At 52.3% G+C, this 22,444-nt stretch overlaps 11 protein-coding genes across 11 annotated transcripts; 5 read left to right on the top strand and 6 right to left on the bottom strand.

The window, feature by feature from the left end:
* Window positions 1–206: 206 nt before the first annotated feature.
* Window positions 207–802, top strand: BU26DRAFT_571158 (uncharacterized protein; the record flags this gene model as incomplete). The annotated part of the gene is made up of 2 exons (XM_033834110.1): window positions 207–299; window positions 560–802. 2 exons carry the CDS (start codon window positions 207–209, stop codon window positions 800–802), a joined length of 336 nt encoding a protein of 111 aa, XP_033676922.1.
* Window positions 803–1,804: 1,002 nt separating this feature from the next.
* Window positions 1,805–4,030, bottom strand: BU26DRAFT_439356 (actin-like ATPase domain-containing protein; the record flags this gene model as incomplete). The annotated part of the gene is made up of 8 exons (XM_033824339.1): window positions 1,805–2,140; window positions 2,194–2,446; window positions 2,503–2,612; window positions 2,656–2,773; window positions 2,829–3,096; window positions 3,154–3,225; window positions 3,269–3,879; window positions 3,930–4,030. The coding sequence occupies 8 exons, from the start codon at window positions 4,028–4,030 to the stop codon at window positions 1,805–1,807; spliced, it is 1,869 nt and encodes a 622-aa protein (XP_033676923.1).
* A 1,062-nt stretch (window positions 4,031–5,092) lies between these two features.
* Window positions 5,093–6,652, top strand: BU26DRAFT_555673 (uncharacterized protein; the record flags this gene model as incomplete). Its single annotated transcript, XM_033832333.1, has 3 exons — window positions 5,093–5,110; window positions 5,140–6,076; window positions 6,129–6,652. The coding sequence occupies 3 exons, from the start codon at window positions 5,093–5,095 to the stop codon at window positions 6,650–6,652; spliced, it is 1,479 nt and encodes a 492-aa protein (XP_033676924.1).
* Window positions 6,653–7,931: 1,279 nt separating this feature from the next.
* BU26DRAFT_161886 (uncharacterized protein) lies at window positions 7,932–9,342 on the bottom strand. Its single transcript, XM_033820150.1, has one exon. It carries the CDS (start codon window positions 9,121–9,123, stop codon window positions 8,197–8,199), a length of 927 nt encoding a protein of 308 aa, XP_033676925.1. The 5' UTR covers window positions 9,124–9,342; the 3' UTR covers window positions 7,932–8,196.
* Window positions 9,343–9,399: 57 nt separating this feature from the next.
* Window positions 9,400–13,541, top strand: BU26DRAFT_555675 (uncharacterized protein; the record flags this gene model as incomplete). The annotated part of the gene is made up of 4 exons (XM_033832334.1): window positions 9,400–12,019; window positions 12,069–12,778; window positions 12,827–13,479; window positions 13,521–13,541. The coding sequence occupies exons 1-4, from the start codon at window positions 9,813–9,815 to the stop codon at window positions 13,539–13,541; spliced, it is 3,591 nt and encodes a 1,196-aa protein (XP_033676926.1). The 5' UTR covers window positions 9,400–9,812.
* Window positions 13,537–14,717, bottom strand: BU26DRAFT_524587 (nitrilase/cyanide hydratase and apolipo protein N-acyltransferase). The gene has a single exon (XM_033830320.1). It carries the CDS (start codon window positions 14,629–14,631, stop codon window positions 13,630–13,632), a length of 1,002 nt encoding a protein of 333 aa, XP_033676927.1. The 5' UTR covers window positions 14,632–14,717; the 3' UTR covers window positions 13,537–13,629.
* A 394-nt stretch (window positions 14,718–15,111) lies between these two features.
* Window positions 15,112–15,807, bottom strand: BU26DRAFT_571164 (uncharacterized protein; the record flags this gene model as incomplete). Its single annotated transcript, XM_033834111.1, has 2 exons — window positions 15,112–15,727; window positions 15,776–15,807. 2 exons carry the CDS (start codon window positions 15,805–15,807, stop codon window positions 15,112–15,114), a joined length of 648 nt encoding a protein of 215 aa, XP_033676928.1.
* Window positions 15,808–16,674: 867 nt separating this feature from the next.
* Window positions 16,675–17,355, bottom strand: BU26DRAFT_389222 (uncharacterized protein; the record flags this gene model as incomplete). The annotated part of the gene is made up of 2 exons (XM_033822681.1): window positions 16,675–17,054; window positions 17,109–17,355. Coding segments are annotated over 2 exons (627 nt in total), but the record flags the coding sequence as incomplete, so codon positions are not given.
* Window positions 17,356–18,833: 1,478 nt separating this feature from the next.
* BU26DRAFT_571166 (uncharacterized protein) lies at window positions 18,834–19,290 on the top strand (the record flags this gene model as incomplete). The annotated part of the gene is made up of 2 exons (XM_033834112.1): window positions 18,834–19,123; window positions 19,173–19,290. 2 exons carry the CDS (start codon window positions 18,834–18,836, stop codon window positions 19,288–19,290), a joined length of 408 nt encoding a protein of 135 aa, XP_033676930.1.
* A 678-nt stretch (window positions 19,291–19,968) lies between these two features.
* On the top strand, window positions 19,969–20,424 carry BU26DRAFT_395163 (uncharacterized protein; the record flags this gene model as incomplete). The annotated part of the gene is made up of 1 exon (XM_033822739.1): window positions 19,969–20,424. A coding segment is annotated over one exon (456 nt), but the record flags the coding sequence as incomplete, so codon positions are not given.
* Window positions 20,425–21,080: 656 nt separating this feature from the next.
* Window positions 21,081–22,179, bottom strand: BU26DRAFT_584808 (uncharacterized protein; the record flags this gene model as incomplete). Its single annotated transcript, XM_033834615.1, has 1 exon — window positions 21,081–22,179. Exon 1 carries the CDS (start codon window positions 22,152–22,154, stop codon window positions 21,081–21,083), a length of 1,074 nt encoding a protein of 357 aa, XP_033676932.1. The 5' UTR covers window positions 22,155–22,179.
* Between the last annotated feature and the right edge of the window lie 265 nt (window positions 22,180–22,444).

Genomic DNA, 22,444 nt, shown 5'->3' on the forward strand with positions numbered 1-22,444 from the left:
TATCTGCAATCCGCAGTCCGTAAGCAAACCTATTCTAACTAGGGCCATCCGCGCGAGGGAGCTTTACTAATGCGACGTACATAGGAAGAGCTTGCGCTATTTAGAGATATTACATCGATGTTCAATTAAATAGAAGTGCTCGCCCCAATACAGTCTCTTCGGCGGAAGACATCGCGGCGGAAGAGGATCGACCGAATGAATAACACATGGCTCAGGTTGAGCGGTCGAAGCGGGATCATGCGGCCGAGGTGCGGAAGTTGAAGCGGGAGCACGAGCAACATGTACAGAACCTAACGAGCGTAAGTCGTTCCTCTGGATCGCAGAGCCTACGTACCTGTTAACGATGAAACGACACTTGATGCAAAGGATGCCGAGCTTCAATGGAAGGACGAAGAGTTTGTGCACGAGGCTCTGAGAGGAAACGACCGATGACGTGATGTTGGTTCCACGGATTAAACTTAGCGAAGGCCAGCGCGGGTACGTGACGGATCCACCACCTGTGATCAGGGAGGAGATCGAAAAGGCCATCGAAGACTGTGACTAAAACGAACGCGAACAGGCCACTAAGGAGACTATGGAGAGGGCCTTACGGAAAGATTGCGTCGAGGTCCGCTGTGAAGCGGAAACATTCTTTACAGAACGCAGGTCCGAGTTAGAACCAGTTCGTGCCATCGTCAGCAATGCCTGGCCTCTTCTCGCTATGAAGGTTCGACCGATCTACAAGACGCTCGTTCAGATGGGAGGGAAGTTTGATAGAGAGGTCAAGAAGTTGCGCAAGGACAGGGAAGAGCTTGAGACATAGAACGCCAGGGCCGAGGGGTATATCAAGGACCGCAAACAGGCGTTAAATGAGTAGCGATGTGCTCGAGTCGGTGCCTTGTTTCGAATTTCCCGCGTTGTCGGCATTGACCAGGATGAGGGTAGCGCAGACGAGGAAGATGAAGAGCATGCCACGCACGTTCGTGGGTACTTGCTTGATAAGAACACAGACAGACCTAGCGTCGGACCAATGATCCAACACAACTGCATACAGCCGCATAAAGGCTCTTAGAGCATGTACTATATATTGTGTGAAAGTGTCTTCTCGAAGTAGCTCTCCACACGTAAAAGCTTAACCAAGTACAGCCGCATAGAGGAGTCCGTAGGATGTGATGGCATACTCAATAAACAGAAGGTACTCAAGTACTAGATAGGACGAAATGTGCAAAAGGTACGTACCATGAGAACGCCAATGAAGCCGTGCCAATGTTCTGCTATAGCTACAGAAAGCCGTTGCGGACCTCATTCAGGATCCCGACGAAATATTTCGCTCTCGTCCCTCATGCACCTTTATCGACCGAAGGTGGGCGGCTTCGTTGGCTGATAGGCTGAATATATCGTGGCTGCATGACTCATCTGCAAGCTGTCTGCCCAGCTAACCATTACTTCACCTCAACCTGAGGCATGCATAACGCCCATCCTTCAGTCCGCTCAAGCCAATAGTCCGCGATCAGGTGACTGCGTGTCAGACCCGCGATTGACTCATTACGCGCGGGAGCATCTGCCCATGAATGCGGCTGCCTACGAGTGAACCTGCTGTTCTGATCAGGAGAGCGAATATAAAAGGGGGTAGAGATGCCCACACTCCTTCTGTCGACCATCTTCTTCACACACCTCTTTCGCCTGCCGAACGAGAACTACCAAATGAGAAATATATGCAGCAAAAGAACTAGGCACCTAATTCTCAGGCTGAGACGCCTTCATATTCGTTATCCCTCCTCTCTGTCTGTTCCCATCAGGACTTCTCAATCCCACCGTCTGTCTTCTACTGAAAAGAAACCTTCGCATTGTGGACCCCCAGCCTTCTGCCATCAATATAGACCACGAAGTCCACCGTCGCGCCGGAAGGAACCATCTCGACCTCGTATGTCAACTTCTTGAGTTTGATGCCACTGGGGTTTGTGATGCTCTTCATAGATGAGAAAGAAACGTCGAGCGTACAGTCGATGGTGCACAGACTGGAAACGCTCGACGTTTGCCGGCTCGGTGGCACCTCGTCCTGGCAATGATACAGATGCACTTTGAAAGAGCGTCCTGGATCCTTCCTGTAGGTCCTATAGAAGGAGTGACGAATAGGATCGACCTTGGATACGTTATCACCCTATAAGTCGCGTAAGTAGACGACCTCAGACCAATTTATGAACCAGAGCTTACTCGCTTCAGATACCAGCGCATTTGTCTCGCAGCTTTCCACTCCTCTTCATCGGAATCCCATTCTTTGTCTTCCTCGTCGTGGAGATATCTGACGAAAGGTGTCCGGTACCTGATACCCAGGCTCGCCCTTGCTATCGTGGACGTTACCGATATAGGGGCATCGATGTTGTTGATGGAGAATTCCGTGCCGCTTCCAGATTGAAGTGCATCAAGGAAACCCTTGAAGACCGCACCACGGCAGATTGCAGTTCGGCTAGATGCATTGTCATCATCAAAGCTCTCAACGTCATAGCTGGGAAAGGCACATACGGTTTCATGCCGGTGGATTGTAAGATGCCAATACCGGCACCAGAATGCCTCTTCTTCAAATGCTCATACAGATAGGGACTCGCTCCGAGACCGCCTACCAGTATTATTCCCTGAGGATTGTTAACTTTGAGTCGCCTGTTGAATTTGGCCGACGAGATATGGACAACCCACCGTGATAGATAAGTCTTGCTTAGCCGCTTTTTGGATTTGCTGGCCGACAAGAGCATCGATTCCGTCGAATGCGTCAGTGAACGCCGCCTGGATATGCGCGCTGGGCCCTTATATTAGCATATCGCAGCGGAAGCATGCTCGAAAGCTCGCCTTACCTATTGAAATGGATGCGCCCATTCTTAATGTACGGCTGCCGGCTAGCGTCATCCAAGCTGGATTTTCCAAAGGCTTCCGCCGGAATTCCGACGATGTACTCCTTCTTGGAATTTTCCGGCTTGAATTGAGGCTTAATAGCGTGTTCCCATTCACCCTTCATGATCTCCTTGATGCCAGCCTTGCTCAGGCGGTCCCACTTCCTTCCCAGCCGCGCCTTGCAGATAGTCTCGAAGGCCTCGTCAATGAAGACGCCGCCGCAGAGACCGCCTAAAGTAAGAGTGTGTTAGCCATCTCTCGGTAAGAAGATGATGCAGGGAGCCATACCTGTTCCTTCGACGGCTTCGTGCATAGCAATCGGATCCACGTCACCGATCTCATAGCTGATGAGATCCTCCTCTGAATTAGTACGCTTCGAGTAAGCCTTTGAACTTGCAGCAACTCACAACGGTACCACCTCCAGCATCGCAAATCATGTAGACGTCACCAGTCTTTACCCTGCGACCAGGCTCACAGAGTGTCGAAAGAGCAGCGGCCTCTGGCTCCGGCGCGAATGTCAAAGTTGTCGTCCCGGCCGGCCGACGATCGAGAATTCCAGCCATCTTAGCAGCCCGCTCCATACCTTGCCGCGCATAGCCTTTCCATATAGCCGGAACCGTGATAACAACACGGAAAACCAAGGCGTCGACAACTGACTCTCCACGGGACTTGTTGATAGATTCGATGACGTGGACCCAAAGCGCGCGGAGGTAGTCCGCAATGAGGTCGATGGCTGTCTTTCCGTTCTCCTTCAGCATTTTGCGACCGCGCCACAAAATCTCTGAATTGCGCAAGTTTGCATCAAGGTCCTCTTCCTTGAGCAAGAGGAGCTTGAACCATCGCACCGGGTCACCATCCGCGGGGATACCGTAACCCCAGTATGTCTTGCCGTCCTCGTAGAAGAGCTCTGTGGGGATCTTCCCCTCTTCTCGACCTGAGTCCGGCCACGTCGTGATGAGGTTGATCTGGTCGCTTTCGAAGTCCTCCACGGTCGCCCACGCCGCGCCGGAGTATCTGTCACAGGGAATCATTAGGGCTTTCTAGCCGGGATATCGGAGACTCACGTAGTTCCAAAATCGAGACCAATGACCATGACATCGTCACCATTGTCATCGGTGTCGTCGACGGGTTTTGACCGTTGGGCCAGTCCATGTGTAGTCCACATGTTAAGGCCCTCGATTGACTAAAGCAGTGCGGGAAATGGATATATTGGAGAACGTTAGGGCCTCAATAGCTCCAAGAACTTAAGGAAGATGGCATCTGATGTCCAATACCCTCAGGTCAGGGACCACAGTGAGGAGTCCGCTTATATGTGATTTTTACAGCCCTAGCCTGCCCTAGTCCTGAGAGCCGGTCGACTGTATCCAACGATTATTATTAGCAGTTGGGACAACACAAACCCGGGTCGATTGGAGGGACAGGCATCAGTAACTCCACGGCATGCTAATGACTGCGCCCAAAAAAAATTAAATTAAAAAATAAATTTTTCCTGCCTGAAACCCGGGCGGCCCGAGTCTTCTAAATTGCTTATTCTGATATGCATTAGCCTTGAGCATTTTGTTCAAGAATTCATTCTGTAGGCAAGTGGAAGTAGAGTAAGGTGAGTCTGCGAATCCACAACCCAAATATCATAAGTGTAGTTAAGCCTGACAGCAGCATTTCAGAGCAAGCACAACTGAAGTCAATTTTCAAAATAAGGCAATCTGGCGGTAAGAACGCCCAAGGAACGTGTCCCGGCCGGAAACAGAAGCTGGAGCGTGGATCATGCATGTAAGCTTACGCACTCGTCCTTCATTCCTTGGCACACTTCTTCTCGTCCTTCAGCCTGATACAAACAATATTTGGCTTGCAGATTTGGGCCAGTATTCCATTCGTATCGAGTGAAGATCGTCAATCCTACAATGGCTTATCTTCAGCCTCGTACACTCATTGTTCGCGATTGGAACGCTCCCGAAATGTGCAGCCGTCTTTGGAGTCTTAGATTGGAAGGCGTCGGACCATTATGCCTTATGATCTTTTTTTGGATGACCTGAACCCATTTTTGGGTCATGTAGCCGACACGTCGTGCTTGTTCTGAGTTAGGCAGCGAAATATGCTTTTCTTATCACAATCTCGTGCATTGGGCTTTGGGGGATGCATACTGCTAAGGCCAGCTCACCTGAAGAACTTAAGTAACAAATTTGCGATAAGGTCCTGCTACCGGGTCTAATTGTGACAGATCCCCCACATGCCGTTTTGGCCCGGTGTAAGTAACTGCCGTTTCTTCATCTCTAGAACCTACATCAAGAGCAAGACCCAACTAACATCGCGCCGCCACAGCTCTATATCCGAAACCAAGCCTCTATGGTAGGTCAAGGCCTACCCAACGGCGCCGAAATCAATATGACAGACGCGCCACTTCACTCAAGCAAAAGAAGACCACCCAAGATCGAGGTCCGCCAGGGCCAAAAGATCGAATCAGCTGGGAGCCCAGGAAGGAAAGTAGAGAGCGTGCGCGAGACGATTCTCCAAGTGGGACACGAGCAGCGCCTCTACCAAACAAGGTCCAGTGCTTCTGAGATGCTCGTCGGTTCGATCCCAGAAACGCAAAGGGTTGCGCATGAGTGCCCAGCAGCAGAGCTCCCGCCGCACAAGTCAGTAGAATCTGGCGCAGAATCTTTCCCTACAACACAAGTCGCTCTACCGCCACCACCCCATCCGAGACCGCAGCCAGGGCCGAGCACTCCGCACGCCGACTCCCACGAGCAGCTGCAAAACGAACTCCGCGCAGAACGTGAACGACGAGAGAATGCCGAGCACGAGCTCCTCCAAAAGAAAAGCGAGGTTGAGGACATCCGCAAGCGCTGGAAGCAAGCAGCGCGCGAACTTAACAAGTTACAAGCCCAGAGCCAGAACTTCTACCAGGTCACCGACACCTATCTCATTGACTTAATCATGCGCCTCCGCTACAACATTAGCAGCTTTGCCATCCAGCACTTTTCTGGCTCGCTTCAAGGGAGTGTCAAATTACGTGGAGACGCTGCCTTTTTCTCGCCCTACCTGGCAACTACGACCCGGGACTGTTCAATGTATAACGAATTCCTAGGACGCTCTGACCTGAGGCCCAGCATCATCCAGGCCTTCTTATGGAATGTCCTTGTACATGAGGTCTTCGGAAACTTCAGATGGGCTGATGAAGCCGTTTGGAAAATTGTCGCCATCTTGGAGCCGGGTGAGTATACCGTGCCCAGCAACAGCCCAGTACGCTGACTTGCTGCATACAGGCGGCCATATCTCCGGCAAGGCCCATAAGAGCGTCGCTCCCGAAGAATTGCGCAAGTTCCAAGTCTGGAAGGCCACCATGATCAGCCTCTTGCTAAGCACTCCACCCACGTCCTCGAACCCCCCAAATCCTAAAGTGCAGGAGTACCTCCGTACGTACAGGAAATCCTTCTACGAGAGCGTTGACGACGTCATCAGGCCATTTCAGGTGCCCTACGATAGAAAGGAGTGCGAACGCCAGCTTCTCAAGATCCTCGACGAGGCCTTAGAGCTCGACAAAGAAATAAGCAGGCAAGTGTCGCATATAGAGTGGACGTTCAAAGGTGATGATGGCACCCTGGCTTTCGATCCCGCGTTGATGGAGGTAGAAATGGGCATGAAGCAAGGGGGTAGTGGTCGTGGGCTGGAGGTGTTGATGGTGACGGCGCCGGGGGTCAAGAAGACCGGGAGGTCTACCGGGGAGGCTTTCCACGAGGTTTCGCTGTTGATGCGTATGCAGGTTTCGTATCAGTATGCTCTGGACTGAGCCTGGTCAGACGAGATGGATACGCCTTTGTTGTCGGCGCGGCTTTCGTGATGTTGGAAACATACCCAGTACGAGGTAGTTGTGCCGCCCTTACCTGCTTGCCTAACCTTCCGGGGCATAGTCGGACTGCCCATAGTCGCGTAATTTGTTCTTGTATTCCTTCTCTTCAGATATCCTTCCTCGCTAAGGGTTTGTCAATCAATACCACCGCAGTAAATCATCCACTTGACCTCATCATCCAGAAGACGCGAGTATACTACGTAGGGTACCAGCAAGAGAAAAGACGCTACCAAAAACCACCGTTCTCTCGCCCTTCAACATGCGCACCCACGCATGCTTTTTCCGACACAGAACAAACAGTACTATCTCGAATCGCATGCAAACTACACCTATTTTTATCTCCTCTACCTATCTAGCACCTAAACAGCCATGTCCTCATCTCCCCCAAGGTCCTTACCTAGGTATTCTAAATCTATACCTGAAACACCTCCCAAAACACTCCTCCAACAACACGTAGAAGAAAATAACCAGGGCCGTCGACCACCCTCCAACCACATCACGCGTGCAAGTATTGCATCCACGCAGCAATCTGGTACCTGTTTCAGAAAGTCCCAGCGAACAACCTTGGTACCGTCACGTCTGCGCATCCCGGGCCGATTCTTCATTAAAAGATCCCCGCGCCGAGCCGCTTGGCACAAACATCTGGAAGCAAAGCGGGCGAAATGTCCATCGTTATCAAATCGAGTTGTGCAATACATAATTGCGAATAACCTGCGAGGGGCACATTGCTCGAGATCCAGCGCACGAAAAGGCACCCGGAAGGCCATCAGGCCACCTTGTCCACTTTATTTCTTTCATTCAATCTGCTGGCATCATAGCCCACTTGTGCTAAGCGAGCGGCCCATCGAATCAAAGAGTTCTTCCGCCACCCCGGATGGCCGCGACGGCCATAGAACCCTAATCATAGAATCTGGCGAGGGTCTTGATTTCGCGACCAATGCGAGTAGTGTGTAGCGTTTATAGAAGTTAAGGCGTACCAGATTATATAGTACTGCGTTAGCTACTAAGTCTACTATAAGCAGCAGATAGTAAGAAGAGACCTTCTTAAGTTAGCAACTGGTCAATACATCGAGCGGATACGGGGTTTCGGTATTGAGACGAGAAGCGCGCTGCACAGTCTCCGAATAAAGCTGGTGAACATGTGGGAAGCAGGTTGTGGGCGGAACAGCCGTGGGCTGAGAGGTGGATGCGCGGGAAATTTTCGTTCGTCAGATCGTGGAGGAGTATGAAGCGAGCGGTTTCGCGGCGCAATGTTATAGCGGCTATACGGCCGTCTGAAGGACGTGGTCGATGATCTTGTCGGTAGATCGCGAGGCAGCGAGAGTAGGGACGGCATGGGGATGAGAATCGCTGCGGAGGTAAGTGGGAAGAAGACTAAGAGGAGGTAAGGGTTGACAGTAGATAGAACACCTTGCCAGTTGAAAATAGATTCCATCAGCTGCTGGCAAGCTCAACTGGGTAGTCTTACCAAGCCCTCTAAGTCTTCAGAAATAATCCCGCCGAACAGCCGATCTCTCCGCCTTCCACGCGAAACCTGGCCTCGTGTGGTCCCCATCAGGACCCGGCATCAAGTAGTCTCCTATGTTCAACCTATTCACGACGTGCCCATCAATCCGGCCCACAACCTTTCCAACTCTTTCCACAAAAGGGCCCAAGCCGCTCTCGCAGCCGTACAACAACCCCGCATGGAGGGAGCCCAAGACTTTGAGCATGTAGTTCGTCGCGCTCTCTGCATCCACGGGGTATAGTGGGTCGTTCGTGAGGTGGGCCATTCCGTCGATGGCACGGATAGGAATGTCTTCTTCGGAAAGCGTCTTGTTTCCGGTCTGGCACTTAGAAGTGTCCATGTCTAGATATAGCGTGCTGATCGCGACATGGCGCGGGTGACGCTTATTTCGTGATGCCGCGATGATAGCGGGGCTTACATCATGCCCGGCTTCTTCAATGGGACCTACAGCGAGAAAACGAAGAATGACGCCCCAGAGCGTCTTGCCTCGGGGCAACGCATTCCATCTCCGCTCGCGCCCCATGCTATCCTCGGTACAGGCAAGAACAATATTAACATGCAGCGCTTCCAAAGGCATGTCGGACTTGGGAGGGATAGAACGCCATGTCGGCCAGACCCAAGTCTTGTCGATGATGGCTACGTCCAACTGCAAAGTCGGCCATTTTCTTTCAAGGCATCCCATAGTATCATTGTGGAGTTTCGAGATCGTCAGGAGCAGCGGGAGCGCGCTTGGGAGATAGGCGGCTTTCGCGTCGGGCGCGAAGACGTGGTGTCCATTTGGCCAAGCTTCGTAGTCGCAGCTTCTGCAACGCTTGATATTTCGAGGAAGGGTAATTGGAGTATGGATTACGAGGGATATAATCTCGTCTTGGAGCTCCTGGGGTAGGTCAAAAAGCGAAGGCATATTGAACGATGCAATCGAAGAAATGCGGCCCGAGGTTGGTAATGGTTCGAGGTGGGAAGGCCGGGATCTTTCTTGGGCGACGCAGTTGAAATTGCGGTCAAGAGGGTCTTCCTTTGCTGCACTTAAGAAGTGAGGAAGCCGGCAGCATGCAGGATCGGAGGGGACGGTTGAGGTTTGAGGTTGAGATGTGACACCTCACCCCACTTTACGCACGGACCCTTGGCCCTGCTGCATCCCTCCTACATTCCTCCGAATGTCCTCCACTTCCCAGTCATCCGACAATTTATCCTTAGCCCGTCTTAAGAGCGTTCTCCTTACCTCGTTGCAGTACAGCAACAACGCACAGGACCCTTTTGTTTGTGGCGCAGCGACCGAATGCAGTTAGTGCAAATGACTCATTTTCGCTCACGCTCAGCCACCTGGGAAACAAGGCTCATTCCTCCATGAAGGAGTCATCAAAGCCCGATTGGGTAATGGGCCTGACTCCGTAGCAGGCGTACTTCAAGACGTATAAGAAGTGTTGCGGTGTGTTGGCCCGAACTAGAATTAGGTACAACCGCGTTTCGATCTTCACAGGTTCCTGCTCTGTTCCGAGCTCAGTACATCGAGCGCGTCTGTTTTTGATACCCCTTTTCTCTCATCCTCCTACACTACTACTATCAGCTACGGCCTAGATACCCATCTGAGCCATGGCGGGCGTCGACGAGACTTCACATTCAGCCTCCATCTCAACAACTTCCTATGAAACAGCACTATGCGTGATTCCGTCACAGCACGCATGCCAGGATATCGAAAACCTCCGTTCACTGTACGACAAAGGCTATGGGAAATGGCCACCCCATGTCAATCTTATCTACCCATTCGTTGAGCCCGACGCCCTTCAACGAGCAACGGCGCGAATTGATTCCTATCTTCAGGGGATGTGGGACGTGAAAAACGGCCCCGAGGTGATCCTGGACCAAGCTGACCACTTCGAACATCGCAGCAACAGCACAATCTTTCTCCGAGGGAGCGACGACTCGCAAGTTCCTTTAGCATTGCTTCGCTCCGCGGCTCTCCAGGCATTAGGCCAAGCGGCCAGTTCTTGCAACTTCCACCTCACAGTTGGACAATCAGAAGATGACACCCCCTCCTCGCGCAACTTTCTCCTAGATAAGGCTCGTCGGATTCCGGCACTAACTTTCGAGGTCGGCTCGCTCGCCATCCTAATCAGGGAACGAGCATCAGCTCAAGATCCGACGACCAATCGGATGAGGCTGTGGGGAACTTTAGATGTCTCTGCTGTTAGATCGAATTCACTGGCGCGATTGCCCGAATTCTGGCTTGAAGGAGGCTCGGATGAGGGAGATCGCTCGGAGACTGAGGAAGATGATGGAACTGAGCCCAACGATCGGACGTCTATTTCAACCGCTCTACGCCAACCTCGGTCGGGAACGACATTCCACTTCGACTCCGAGAATGAATGTTGGTCTTCAGTGCATTCTCCGCCGGGTGGAGAAGCTACACTATCTGCTCTTAGCGTCTCCAGCTACAACGTGCTGATTGATTCGGAATACCCCCCTGCACGAGACCGAGACTCTCTGCTAGTCGAGACGATTCTCTCAGACTCTGCAACCGCCGATGCCCTGATCCTGCAAGAAGTTTCCGACGACTTCTTGTCCTATCTGCTTTCGAATGAGGACGCCCGACGACAGTATGCGTTTACATCCCACGGTCCGCCTGATCAGCCTGATATTGGACCCCTCCCCAGCCTCCGCAACATCGTTATCCTCAGCCGCTGGTACTTCCATTGGGAATTCGTTCCGTTCCACAGGCGGCATAAGGGTGCAGTCGTCGCAACCTTTCCCTCTTTGCCTTTTGTCGTCGCGGGTGTTCACTTGACATGCGGTTTGACGGACGGTTCGGTTGCCGCGAAAAAGGTTCAGCTCCAAAATATCACCCGCTATCTCAAACGAAACCACGCTGACAAACCATGGGTCTTGGCTGGCGACTTCAATATTACCACCTCCAAGTACACGATCGATCTCGCTTTGAGGGACAAGTCCATCTCCCAGCAGACAGCGAGAACCTTGGAGTCGATGGAGTTAATGATCGCTGAAGTTGGCCTGCTGGACGCTTGGTCGGTAACCCGGGTGGAAGCGACAGATGAGAGCGCAATGGCTGATGCGGACCACTTATTCGAAGGGGAAGAGGGTGCCACTTTCGATCCAAGAGAGAATGCTCTCGCGGCTGCTACATCTGGTACATCAAACAACCGACCACAGCGGTATGATCGCATCCTGGTCCGCCCACAAGGCCTGCTTCGCATCGACCGTTTCAACCACTTCGGCCTCCCTGAGACATCCAATGGGATGCAGCAGGTTCCAAGTGATCATTCGGGTATTCGAACTTCAATGAAGATCCAATCGGGCGAGGCTGGGGGTCCGTCAAAGGAACTCGACATGCTGAATCAATACTCAGTCGAGCATACGCATGCTAGCGCGCATCTTTCACATGCCAGCGACTTGATAGATGCGTTGTCTAAGCGCCAAGTCTTTCCCACTGCCGAAGAAGAAGTACACCGCAAGAATGCCTTCGAACTTCTCAAAAGTATCGTTCTTGGCTCGTTCCATCTCGACGACTCCAGCACGCCAGACATTCCGATGGTCATAGTCCCAGTCGGTTCGTACGCGCTTGGTGTTTGGACGTCGATATCAGATATTGATTGCCTCTGCATTGGCTCGATCAGCTCCAAAACCTTCTTCCGGCTCGCTCGCCAGCGCATTCTCAGAGCGGAATCGCAAGGCGTGCGCCTGCTTCGCAAGGTGGAGGCAAATACCGGGACTATGCTGGAACTGTCTGTCAATGACATCAGTGTGGATCTACAGTACTGCCCAGCTGCGACTATCGCGCAGAAGTGCGTATCCTCGTCTTTTATCACGAACTGCGTTAATCCGATGTTACAGATGGTCCGACTTCCCCAGCCTCCAAGCCTCCGATCCGCTCTTCAATCTCCCCATCCTGTCGCTGCGCAAGCTCAAACCCGTTCGAGACCTTTCTTATATTCAGCGCACTCTACCCTCCATGGCGTCCTTCCGTCTCGCCTATCACTGCATCAAGCTATGGGCCATAGAGCGCGGCATCTATTCGGCCAAGTTCGGATACCTAGGCGGCATACACTTCGCGCTGATGCTCAGCTGGGTGTGCAAGCGTTTGGCCCACGATGGTGCATCAGTTAGCGCAAGCGATCTCATTGCCTCGTTCTTCCACCACTACGCGTACTTTGACTGGGAACATGAGATGGTGTTCGACGCATTCTTCCATAAGAAGCAGCCGAGATATCACCGGACAGCGAAAGAGCCCATGGTGGTGCTGGGTTTCCATGCTCCGAACTCAAACATTGCGCATACTGCTACTGTTCCAGGGTTGCAAACTCTCGTCCAAGAATTTCGCCTAGCTGATGAACAGCTCTCTGCCCCGGATATGACATGGGATAAGTTCTTCCAGGGCCATGAGCCGGCCGTCGCGGATACCAAAGTGGATCCGACAGTAGCAACGTTCCTGACGTCGCACGAGAGCTACGTCAAGATTGATATCCAGTATTGGGGCCGTACACTATCAATGGGGAAAGGTCTTGTGGGATGGGTAGAGTCACGTTGCATCAACCTCGTCGTTGGTAAGTTCTCATGTTTCCTCCTGGACTCCGCCCACTGACAAAGCGCAGATATCCATAAAGCTCTTCCACACCTCTTCGTCCGTATCTGGCCAGCGCGCTTCAGCGACAGTGACCCTACAACGTCCGGTGCCTACTATCATGGCTGCTACCTTATCGGTCTTTCAAGGCGGGAGCCCGAGAACACCGAAACGAGCGGGGAAGATCGTCAACACGCCAAGCTAGCTATCCGGAAGACTTTCGATCGCTTCCTCGCGCAGGTGCAGGCAGACGGCAAGTATTACGATCCAAACTCGTGCTGGATCGGCGTCTCGCTAGCGAAGCCAGGCGACGTGAAGAACATGCGGCTAGACAACCGAGAATGGGGCGATTATGTCGCGGAGTTTGAGCCTAACTCCGACGATGAAGAGGCCAGTGATGACCTTACTGAGGAGCCCCGGCCGGTGCAGAAGCTGCTCATCCGCCCGTCTACTTCGACACCCGTATCATCGAGTAAGCTCCGCCCAGCATCCGACATCCTCAATCGCCTGCGTTGGGACCCGAACCTCGACCCCAGTGACTACATCGTGGGATACGAAGATCGGTTCTTGGGCGCTAAGGAGACAGCGTTGGAGAAGTGGAAGACGGAGCAGACAGATGAGGAGTTTATTCCACAGCATCGGATACTGTATTTCAAGAAGAAGGGTGAGGGTGGTGGAGAGGTGGTGTGGGAGAGGGCGAGCAGGATTGATAAGATGTTTGGAAGTGGCAATTCCATCTCCTGTAGTGGCTTAAACATTGCTAGATAGATTGGAGTTGGAATTCCGGTGTCCATCTGCAGCCGCGAAGAGCCCTGCTCCCGACAACCTTACATCTCACTCCATCTCACTTACAAAATCCTGCTTCGGTTTCTCAAATCCACAGCTCTTTCCATCTCTCACCGCCACCTCTGCATCCTCTTGCTGCTTGTATTCTCCCTTCACGAGATCCTTCATATACATATACGGACAATCTTGCGCCCCTTCCCTAACAGCAACAAAACCCCGATGCCCAAACTGAAACAAATTATTCTCCACGCCCCACTCCCTCCGCCTCCTCCTAACTTCCTCAACCCGTATCTCACACACCACAATCGCATCCGGCGTGCCATCGCCCTGCTCCAGCACATGGCCCTCCGGATGCACGAACATAGCCTGTCCCATACTGCGAAACGTGCCGTCCGTGCCAGCCAGCGCAACGGAAACCGTGTACATAAGGTTGCAGAATGCATTAGAGCGGTTCGTAATCTCCCACGAAGACTTAATCGGCGACGTGTAGCCAGCGGTGCGGAGCAGAACCTCAGCGCCGCGGTACGCGGCTTCGCGCGCCATTTCAGGGAACATGCCATCGTGACAGATGATCAGGCTCATTTTGACACCTCCTGGGCCCGTGAACGCAGACACGCCGCGGTTTCCCGGGTACCATGGCTCGACGGGGACCCAGGGGTGCATTTTGCGGTAGTAGTCCGCGATCTCGCCTGCGTCGTTGATGGTTACGCCGGCGTTCCACGGGTTGCCTAGCTCGTTCTTCTCCATGATGGAGAATACGCCCCACACGGCTTGCTCTTTGCAGACGGCCTTGAAGGCTGCGATTTCGGGCCCGTCGAGCGTGCACATGAGGGACGGGGACGTGGACATAGAGAGCCCATGGATGCAGTATTCGGGGAAGAGGATGAGGTCTGTGCAGGGGTAGGCGCGTTTGGTTTGGCGGACGAGGTCGCAGACGTGGTGTGTGGCTTTGGAGAGGTCGGATGGGGTTGTGACGGAGAAGAGCTGTGATTGGACGGCGGCGATGACGATGCCGCCGGTGGTTTTATTAAGGCCGCCGAGACCGGACATTGTTGAAGTCTGATATTTGGGAATGCGGGGAAAGATACTGATGGAGAAGTTGGACGGAATTGAAAGGAAGGGGAAGTTGGGGATTGTTGCCGGTGTCGCATGTTTGAAGAGTGGGGATGAGATAAGATAGCTGGTGATGTCATTTCGGGTATAAGCCGCGATCCGCGTGAGGAGCGACTCTACAGGAGTTTTATTAATCAGATACTAAATCGACGAACCGACTCTACGCAAGCTCGTATTTTAGGATCAAAACCCTAGATGCTAGTCCATTTCCTGTAATAACAGCCCGCAGCAATTTGGTCTGTGAAGAAATCGCTCTCATCCCTATGGGGAAAGTAACACACTGTCCGAATCGTCACTCATCCCCCCGGCCAGCATGTCGTACAGATTGTGCCCGTGCGTTTTCGGGACCCGGATCTTGGTATAGACCTTCTCGCGGTTGACCCCACGGCCTTCCGCCTTGGCCTTTTCGATAGCTTGCTAAACCTCCTTCGACGGCCGTCGGTTGGCAAGCAAGCTTGCCATCAGATCTTTGAGGAAGGCTTGGGGAAGGTTATCGGCAGGCTCGGCAATTAGGGCGGCTCCATTGGTAGCATTTCCGTGTTCGGTGAAGAGATTGACGAGGAGGTTGCGGGCGGGATCGCCGTCAACCGTGCCCGTGTAGATGCTGACGATAGCTTCGGTAGTCGGAATAAGTGACGGGCCAGCATTTGCTCCAGGTAGGACATTCGGTGCGGTAAGCCTAGCCATCTCGTGGCGGAAGTTGTTCTTGGTTGGTTCATCCATGAGCATGGCGGCAAGGACGTAGACCTTACAGGTTTTGACAAAGACTTGCCCAAGAGGAATGTCTGCGCGCGCGATGACTGCAGCGATGGCAATGTCCGGGCGGTAGAGATGGGCGAGGTACATGTGGAAGACTTCTGGGTCTTCATTTGGAAGCTTAATGACTTTGCTATCTCCTTCCGCCCATCGGTCGGGCTTCAGTGCGTTGGCGAAGAAGTCGGATTGGTGGCTTATCAAGCCTTCGTGGACTTGGAACTGGATCTGGTCCTGCTCGGAGCCGACCAGGACCTTGACTAGCGGCGAAGTGACGAAACTAACAGGGTTATTTGAATGTACACGCTGTGTAGTTGGGCAATTTTACCTGGTATCGTATGGTTGAGTGTCTGAATTCATGCTGGTTTGGAGTATCGGTTGACCTTTTCGCCTGTAATAGCTGTCTTGGTTGAAGTATAGGCGCGCGGAGTTGTGAGTCGGCAAGACTGAAGAGCTGCACCATATATAGTAGTGTGCGAGTCGGCAGCAGTGATTAATCGCTATTTCCGGCTCGATCCGCTTTTCCAGCTCGGTCTCGACGTTCCATGTATCGAAGTATCTAGAACTTTCGTTAAGCAAACAGTGGATGTCATGTGTAATCACCTGCCTGTGAGAGCGTCACCTAAAAGTTACATACAGGTTGACTAGGTTACACCTGTGCTTTCTTTCGATGTGTGACTTTCACACGGTGCTTCTGAACATGAACATTTCTAGGGGATACCAGATAGGAATTTTCTGATGCATATAGACATGTGAGACCCAAAGAGTCGGACCCAAATGCCTTGGTTCTCTCGAAGGTCGGCCCTATTTACCTGTCGATAAAGATAACCGAACACTAGTTCCAAACCGTCATATTGGACGAGAATCTCGTAGGGCTGATATATGTCTCATATCACCTATAAGCGATTCCAGTCATGGTCAAAGGTAGCCGGAGCTAGTCTTTCACCTTTCGCCAGTCCCGACGCCATCAGGGATCCAGCGGTGGAAGTTGTCTTTTTTGGGTTGACTCGGCGTTTTCAGTTGTCGGATCTCCGCGTCTTTCTCCCAGATAGTAGAATCTTTGAACGAGAGTTGATGGTCTTTCTCTCGTATCGTTGCCTTAAGTTTCTCTATTTCCTGAGCCTTCTCGTTCAGTTGGCGTTTCTTCTTATCCTTCATGGCTCTTTCGTCGGCGAGCTCCCGTCTCAGCTGCCGGACCTCGGTCTCCTTTTTCTGCAACTTATTATCCTTGACTCGAATGATCTCACTCTTTTCATCCTCCTTCTCCTGGAGCCGGGCGTTGACATGGTCCTGACGAGGCCGCTTCTTGAGCATGCTGCGCGAGATGTCGTAGAGGAAGTCCGATGGCACGTTCTCGACCTCTTCTGGAAGGAATGAGCGGTCGCCATAATCGGTGTAGAATGCGACGAGCAAGTCCCGGATACTGCTCGAGGTTCGGGTACCGCCATAGATGATCCGCACACAATCTAAAGCGGCGGACTGGACATCGCCGGTCTTAGAGAGTTGACCCACACGCGCATAGAAAGAGTCCAGGACGACGGTCTTCGTGCGCTTATCCATCAGTTTCTCCGCCAAGACGTAGAGTTTGCTTAACGCAGTGAACTCTTCTTCAACGATAGTAGCCTCCTCAATACCCCCCGCTTGTTCCAGGCCGGCCTCACTATCTTTCTTGATGTGCAGAGTGTGAGTGTACAGCAGCTCCTGGTAAAGCGAGAAGGTAGCTGGGTCATCCTCTGGAAGGTTCACGAGTCGCTCATCGGATTCGGCCCGGTCGCCATTTAGCGCTTTCTCGAAAAACTGGGAGCGCTCGCAGAGGATGCCTTCGTGAACGAAGAACTCCTCCTGTAGCTCGCCCGTGCCGACGACGATCTTGATCGCGGGAGTTCGCAGTACGCTGCACGCATGGTTAGATCTAGCCTTCATAAGTTTGTTGGGGACGGTGTGGATAGGGCGTACCTGGTGGTGTTTGAGGCGGGAGAGCGGATATAGGTCGTGGATGCCATGTTCGAAGTCATGGAAGTAGATGCAAGGCGCTGCCGGTGGTGCAAGGAGATGAGTACTGGAAGTAGATGCAAAGAGGTGCCGATGATGCAAGAAGACGAGTATTGGTGAGTCGACTTGAAAGACAGTCAGTATGTTAGCGTTACGGTAGGGCGAAAAAATATTCAAGCGGGGCAACGCTGGGCGCGCTAGTCCTAAGGTGGAATATTGGGTGAATTCATCTAGTCTGACTTAATCCAAGACCCCACGAGCAAGGAATATGTACATATAACGCCTCCTGGCGATGAACTGTCCATTTCAATACAAGTGCTCTCCGGCGGTGAAGAAGATTATGATGAGACTCGTACTTCGCACACGAGGATGCGCAATTCAACTCACTTAAAAGTAGGAGCATTATCTATTCCAATGTCTCGTCACGGCTTTCTCTCGTCACGGCTTTCTCTCGTCACGGCTTTCTCACGCCGTGGTGGAATTCCCGGTAGCCAAAATGAGCGTCCGAAGTGACTTGGGCGTAGGGTTCATCACGGAGGGCGTACGCTCGGTACCAAACCACTTCGAGTCTCGAAAACTGGAATCCTCAGTGTTTCGCTGACAAAGAGGCCCTGCGGAGAAATTGAGAAATTAGTTAGTGTGCCCAAATAGCTGCTCAGCGAGGAGGCCAAAAATCTCCGTGCACTGGACGAACGCGCGGCCCGGTGCACTTAAAATTCGGTTCGTTGGTTCTCATACTAAATTCTCTGTCATGGTAACGCCCGACCCCCGACAGTGAGTAGGTCCTACACTTGTAATGTTTAACGGAAACTGTTGCAATAGCATTAACGAAAATTTTCACCTCCAGCCGTCCTTTACGCTCGTCGTGGTGAGTCATATTCACGAAAACTCAGTCCGGCCGGCCAGCACTTAAACGTGAGACGCCATGCCAGGCTCCATTAGTCCTTTGAGGATATGTGAAGTGTCGATATTGTAACTTTAAGGAGATTACGGCGTTTCGGGTTAAAAGCACAATTGTTGGGTAGCGGTATAATTGCAGAATATGCGGGAGCGGCCAACGCACCCCACCGTCATCGTATTATTGCCGCCAGTTATCGTGATGTGCTTAGTGCGAAGGGTGCCTCCATTGTGTGTCTTTTGACTCACCTCGCCATGCACGGGGCAGCAAAAGCTTCCTCCACTTACTTTGTGCTACCGCGGGGTTCGATCACCTGGCATTGAGCGTTTGCGTTGCCCGTCCACCGGATTGAGCGCCGGATCATGGGCAATAGCCGCCTACGCTGGTATAACTACTCTGCTCTTTCCCAACTTTCCTGCCTCCATCTCCTCGTCCTACAGCCCACCGCAGCTCTTCTCTCACACATGCCTAATCAATCACGCATACAGACAGCAAAATGCGCTTCCTTGCCCTCTTGGCTTTTGCCATCGCCCTGCTCACGCATTCGGTCGAGGCACTCCCTCTCGAAGACACTGCTCTCATGTCCCTAGCTATCCCAACCGAGGGCGCCTTGGCCTCTCTCCTCGAGACTTCTGACTCCGCTTCTCGATGCCAACCGCTCAACATCTGCGCCGTCGTCACCTTCGGGGATAGGACACAATCCGAGTTCGGGAACACGCGCTGTACTCGACTAAAGGATGACGCCTGGGCTGTCTACGTCAATAAGTGCACTTGCGGGTTCTACAAGTGAGAATGAGGATGCATGACCTGAGTATGATGGTACTGACTAGTTCAGCGCGCCCGGTTGCAAGAGCAAGGATTACCTCGGCGGAATGAATTGCCAGGGGCCACGAATCTTGGACGTCCCTAGGCCTGTGCGATACATTACGTGTGTTGGAAACAAATGGCCTTAGTGAAGAGGCACCGGGTTGTGGCGGCTGGCATGTCGCCTTTCCGGCAAGGGCATACAGGGCTTGCTTAATGGTTGTCTAGATTTTTCGGTACAGGATGGGAGTCATGGTAGATTTCTGTCATATAGGGTTTGTACTGAGCAACCAATACAATTTGTCTACACATAGGGAGATGTTTCCTATACACGCTGATGAATGCAGGTGATGGGAGCTATCGGTCGGCCGCTCCGAGTATCTCCAGGCTCTCCTGGAAACCCCTTTAGACTGTACAATTATTCACTGTCGCTCGTATCCGCACCTTCCATCCTTATTCCCCATTTACTTCGACTCTTGCCAATGGCGCGGCGCGCAAGTATTTATAAGAAAATGGGCTAGTTGAAGTCGAATGCTATCAGCTTGCCTAAGCAGTTACTACACAAGCAATGCTCATTCACTATTACACAGCTCCAACGACGTCATAGCGCATCCACGCGATGGCCGCAACAAACGTATTTCAACCCCAAAAACTATTACTCAGCGATATACTTTCCCAACCTCCACTGGATTTTCTCCTCGAGCACGGGTACAGGAACGCAACCATGGAGGTAGCTGAGGGGATGCTCGTCGCGAAGTCAACAGCGACGGAGTAAGCAAATAAAGCAGGCAATGAGACAAGCAGCTAACTTTTTCAGGTTCATCTACTCTGAGCTCATCGACATCTACGTCGGCCAAGAATCGGCCAGCCAGCAGAAATTCCAAGCGCACAAAGACATTCTCACTAGCCACTCTCCATTCTTCGAAGCCGCAGTCAACAGCACCACGTGGGCTGAAGGTTTGGATAAAGTCGTGCGCATGCCGGACGACGACCCAGAAGCCTTCGGGATCTGGCTGCAACTGACGTACACCGGAAAGATGGGCATAGAAGACGGCTCGATGGAGGGGAACAGAGTGTACGAGCTGCTGATGATGGTCTATGTGATGGCGGAGAAATTGATCGACTCGCGTACGATGGATATTTGCATGGAAGCCACACTGAAGCGCATGCGAACGATGCAGCACGACGGATATAGGCACTTCCCCGGTTCAAAACCGATTCGAATTCTATACGGTGGTACTCCCGAGAGTAGCCCCATGCGGCGCTTGTTGGTGGACGCCTACGCTCAGAATGCGACGCCGGCCTTTCTTGATGGGAAGATAGAGGAATTACCGAAAGAGTTCCTTTTCGATCTCTCCATGGCTTTGATCAAGATTCATATCGGGCTAGCTAATTGCGAGGATTCCGTCATGACATTTTCAGCGGAGAAGTACTTGGAAAGCATGAACTTGGAGGAGAAAGTCGAGAATTAAGGTTTGCCCGGCTTCTCATTCCGTGGTCTTTGATGCCGAGGGTCATGGTGTTACCTAGGCGCAGCCATTTGGCGTGGTAATGACACCGCATTGCCGTATGTATACACTCATCTCCCCCCCAGTGCTGTATCAAAGAATTGTGAATGCGCACGAAGGAAGCCCTCTTGGGTATAGAGGGCCATCTGTCATCGTGTAGGGCAATCAGCCTCGAATAGACCGTTGCGGCGTCACATTGAAATCCATGGCCATATCTAGGCGAGCGTGTTCTCTACTTACTCAGTGATCACGAATTAGATTACGCGCGAATCGTAAAGCGGTGGTGCGACTGCCCGAGTTATTTCCGAGAGCTGGTGCGGGTAGAAAATTCGGGTAGTTTCGTATCTAACGTATCACGGGGTACCGTACTGTTTCTTCAGGTGCGCGAAGCACGACTCCAATACACCAATTGCTTGCTTTCAGGTGCTCCGTCATTTCGCGTCCGAAGTTGCCTGGGCCTCCTCCTTTGCGGTAAGCTCCGTTCCAGCCATGTCTAATCGCATACCGGCAAGTTCAAGAAGCAGGATAGCCTGACATACGGCCGCACTAACCGCGTATCGAGCAAGAACTGGAAGCGCATCCAGAGCACCAACAAATATAAGCGATGAGAAGACTAATACACCGAACATAATGTGACCGATGCCTGTCAATGATGCAAGCCAGAAGAGAAGCTCGCCAAATTTGCCGTCCTGACCGCGCACTAGGCATTGCCATCTTCTGGACCCAAAAAGTACGGTTCCGAGTCTCAGATATGGTGAGCAAAGAGATCTCCCTTTTCCGGCAGGTTCTGGACACTGGGAGGCGATGTACGTGGATGGTGCCTGCTGGCGAAGGTGCACTGCTAAGATGCCCATCCCGTGAACGATGAGGCTTAGGAGACTCCATATCAACGGCATGTGCATCTGTCCACATCGCCAACCAGAGACGGATCGAAGGTCGAGGTGTATCGACACTTGGATCGTATTTACCAACATTCCAACAACTACCACGTACTCCGCCGCTCGTACCGCCGCCTTGACGGGGGGCGATTGATTCTTCATCCAGTCATGCCAGCAGTGGGCGATTTTGCTTGTAGAAGTTCCTAATATCTCCCCGGAGGATTCTGGACCCCGAAAGCGATTCAGTGAATTGATAGCCGGCGATGCTAGAGCAAGCAATATGGCAAGGATCGGGAAGCGTGCCGAAAGCAGGCTCAGTTCCGTAACACTCGGCCCTAAGAGTGCGAGAATACTGGGCGCCAGGCCAAGGAATATGGCTGCGGAAGCCATGTTCGACTTTATCGTTTCCGTCGTGTTCCGGAGGATGCAGTCTGTTGCAACCGCGCAGATTGCATGGTTTCGAGTGCGGTTCCCGGTCCAGTAGTCGTTTAGCTGTACCCGGCAGGTTTCGGAGGCCTCGAGCCAGTGGTACTCGTACTTTGGAAACCAGTGGCGAAATTTCTGGGGGTGTGATGAGCAGGCGGCGAGCACGAGGAAGAATGTAACAAGGTACACGCATTTCTGCATCGTGTTGGTATTGTTGCGAGATGCTCGTCGGCTAGGTAAGAACTCCGTTGGTGCGCTGGGCGGGGTTCTAGGAAGGCTGTTAAATGCTGCGGGGTTGTTCCAGCCTCATAGAGCCAAGGCGTTTCACTTTTATAGGTTGGTGACTCAAAACGAGAAAAATCAATCGACCAAGGCGTTTAATTGGGTCACTGTTAACGCCCACTGCGATGATCGGATCTCGGGGGCCAAATCACCTACCAAGAAAATATGTTCAGACATTAATATCCATGACGTCGATGAGGGCGTTCTAG

Source organism: Trematosphaeria pertusa, assembly GCF_010094035.1.
Source record: "Trematosphaeria pertusa strain CBS 122368 unplaced genomic scaffold BU26scaffold_21, whole genome shotgun sequence".
In the NCBI taxonomy this organism is placed as follows: Eukaryota; Fungi; Ascomycota; class Dothideomycetes; order Pleosporales; family Trematosphaeriaceae; genus Trematosphaeria; species Trematosphaeria pertusa.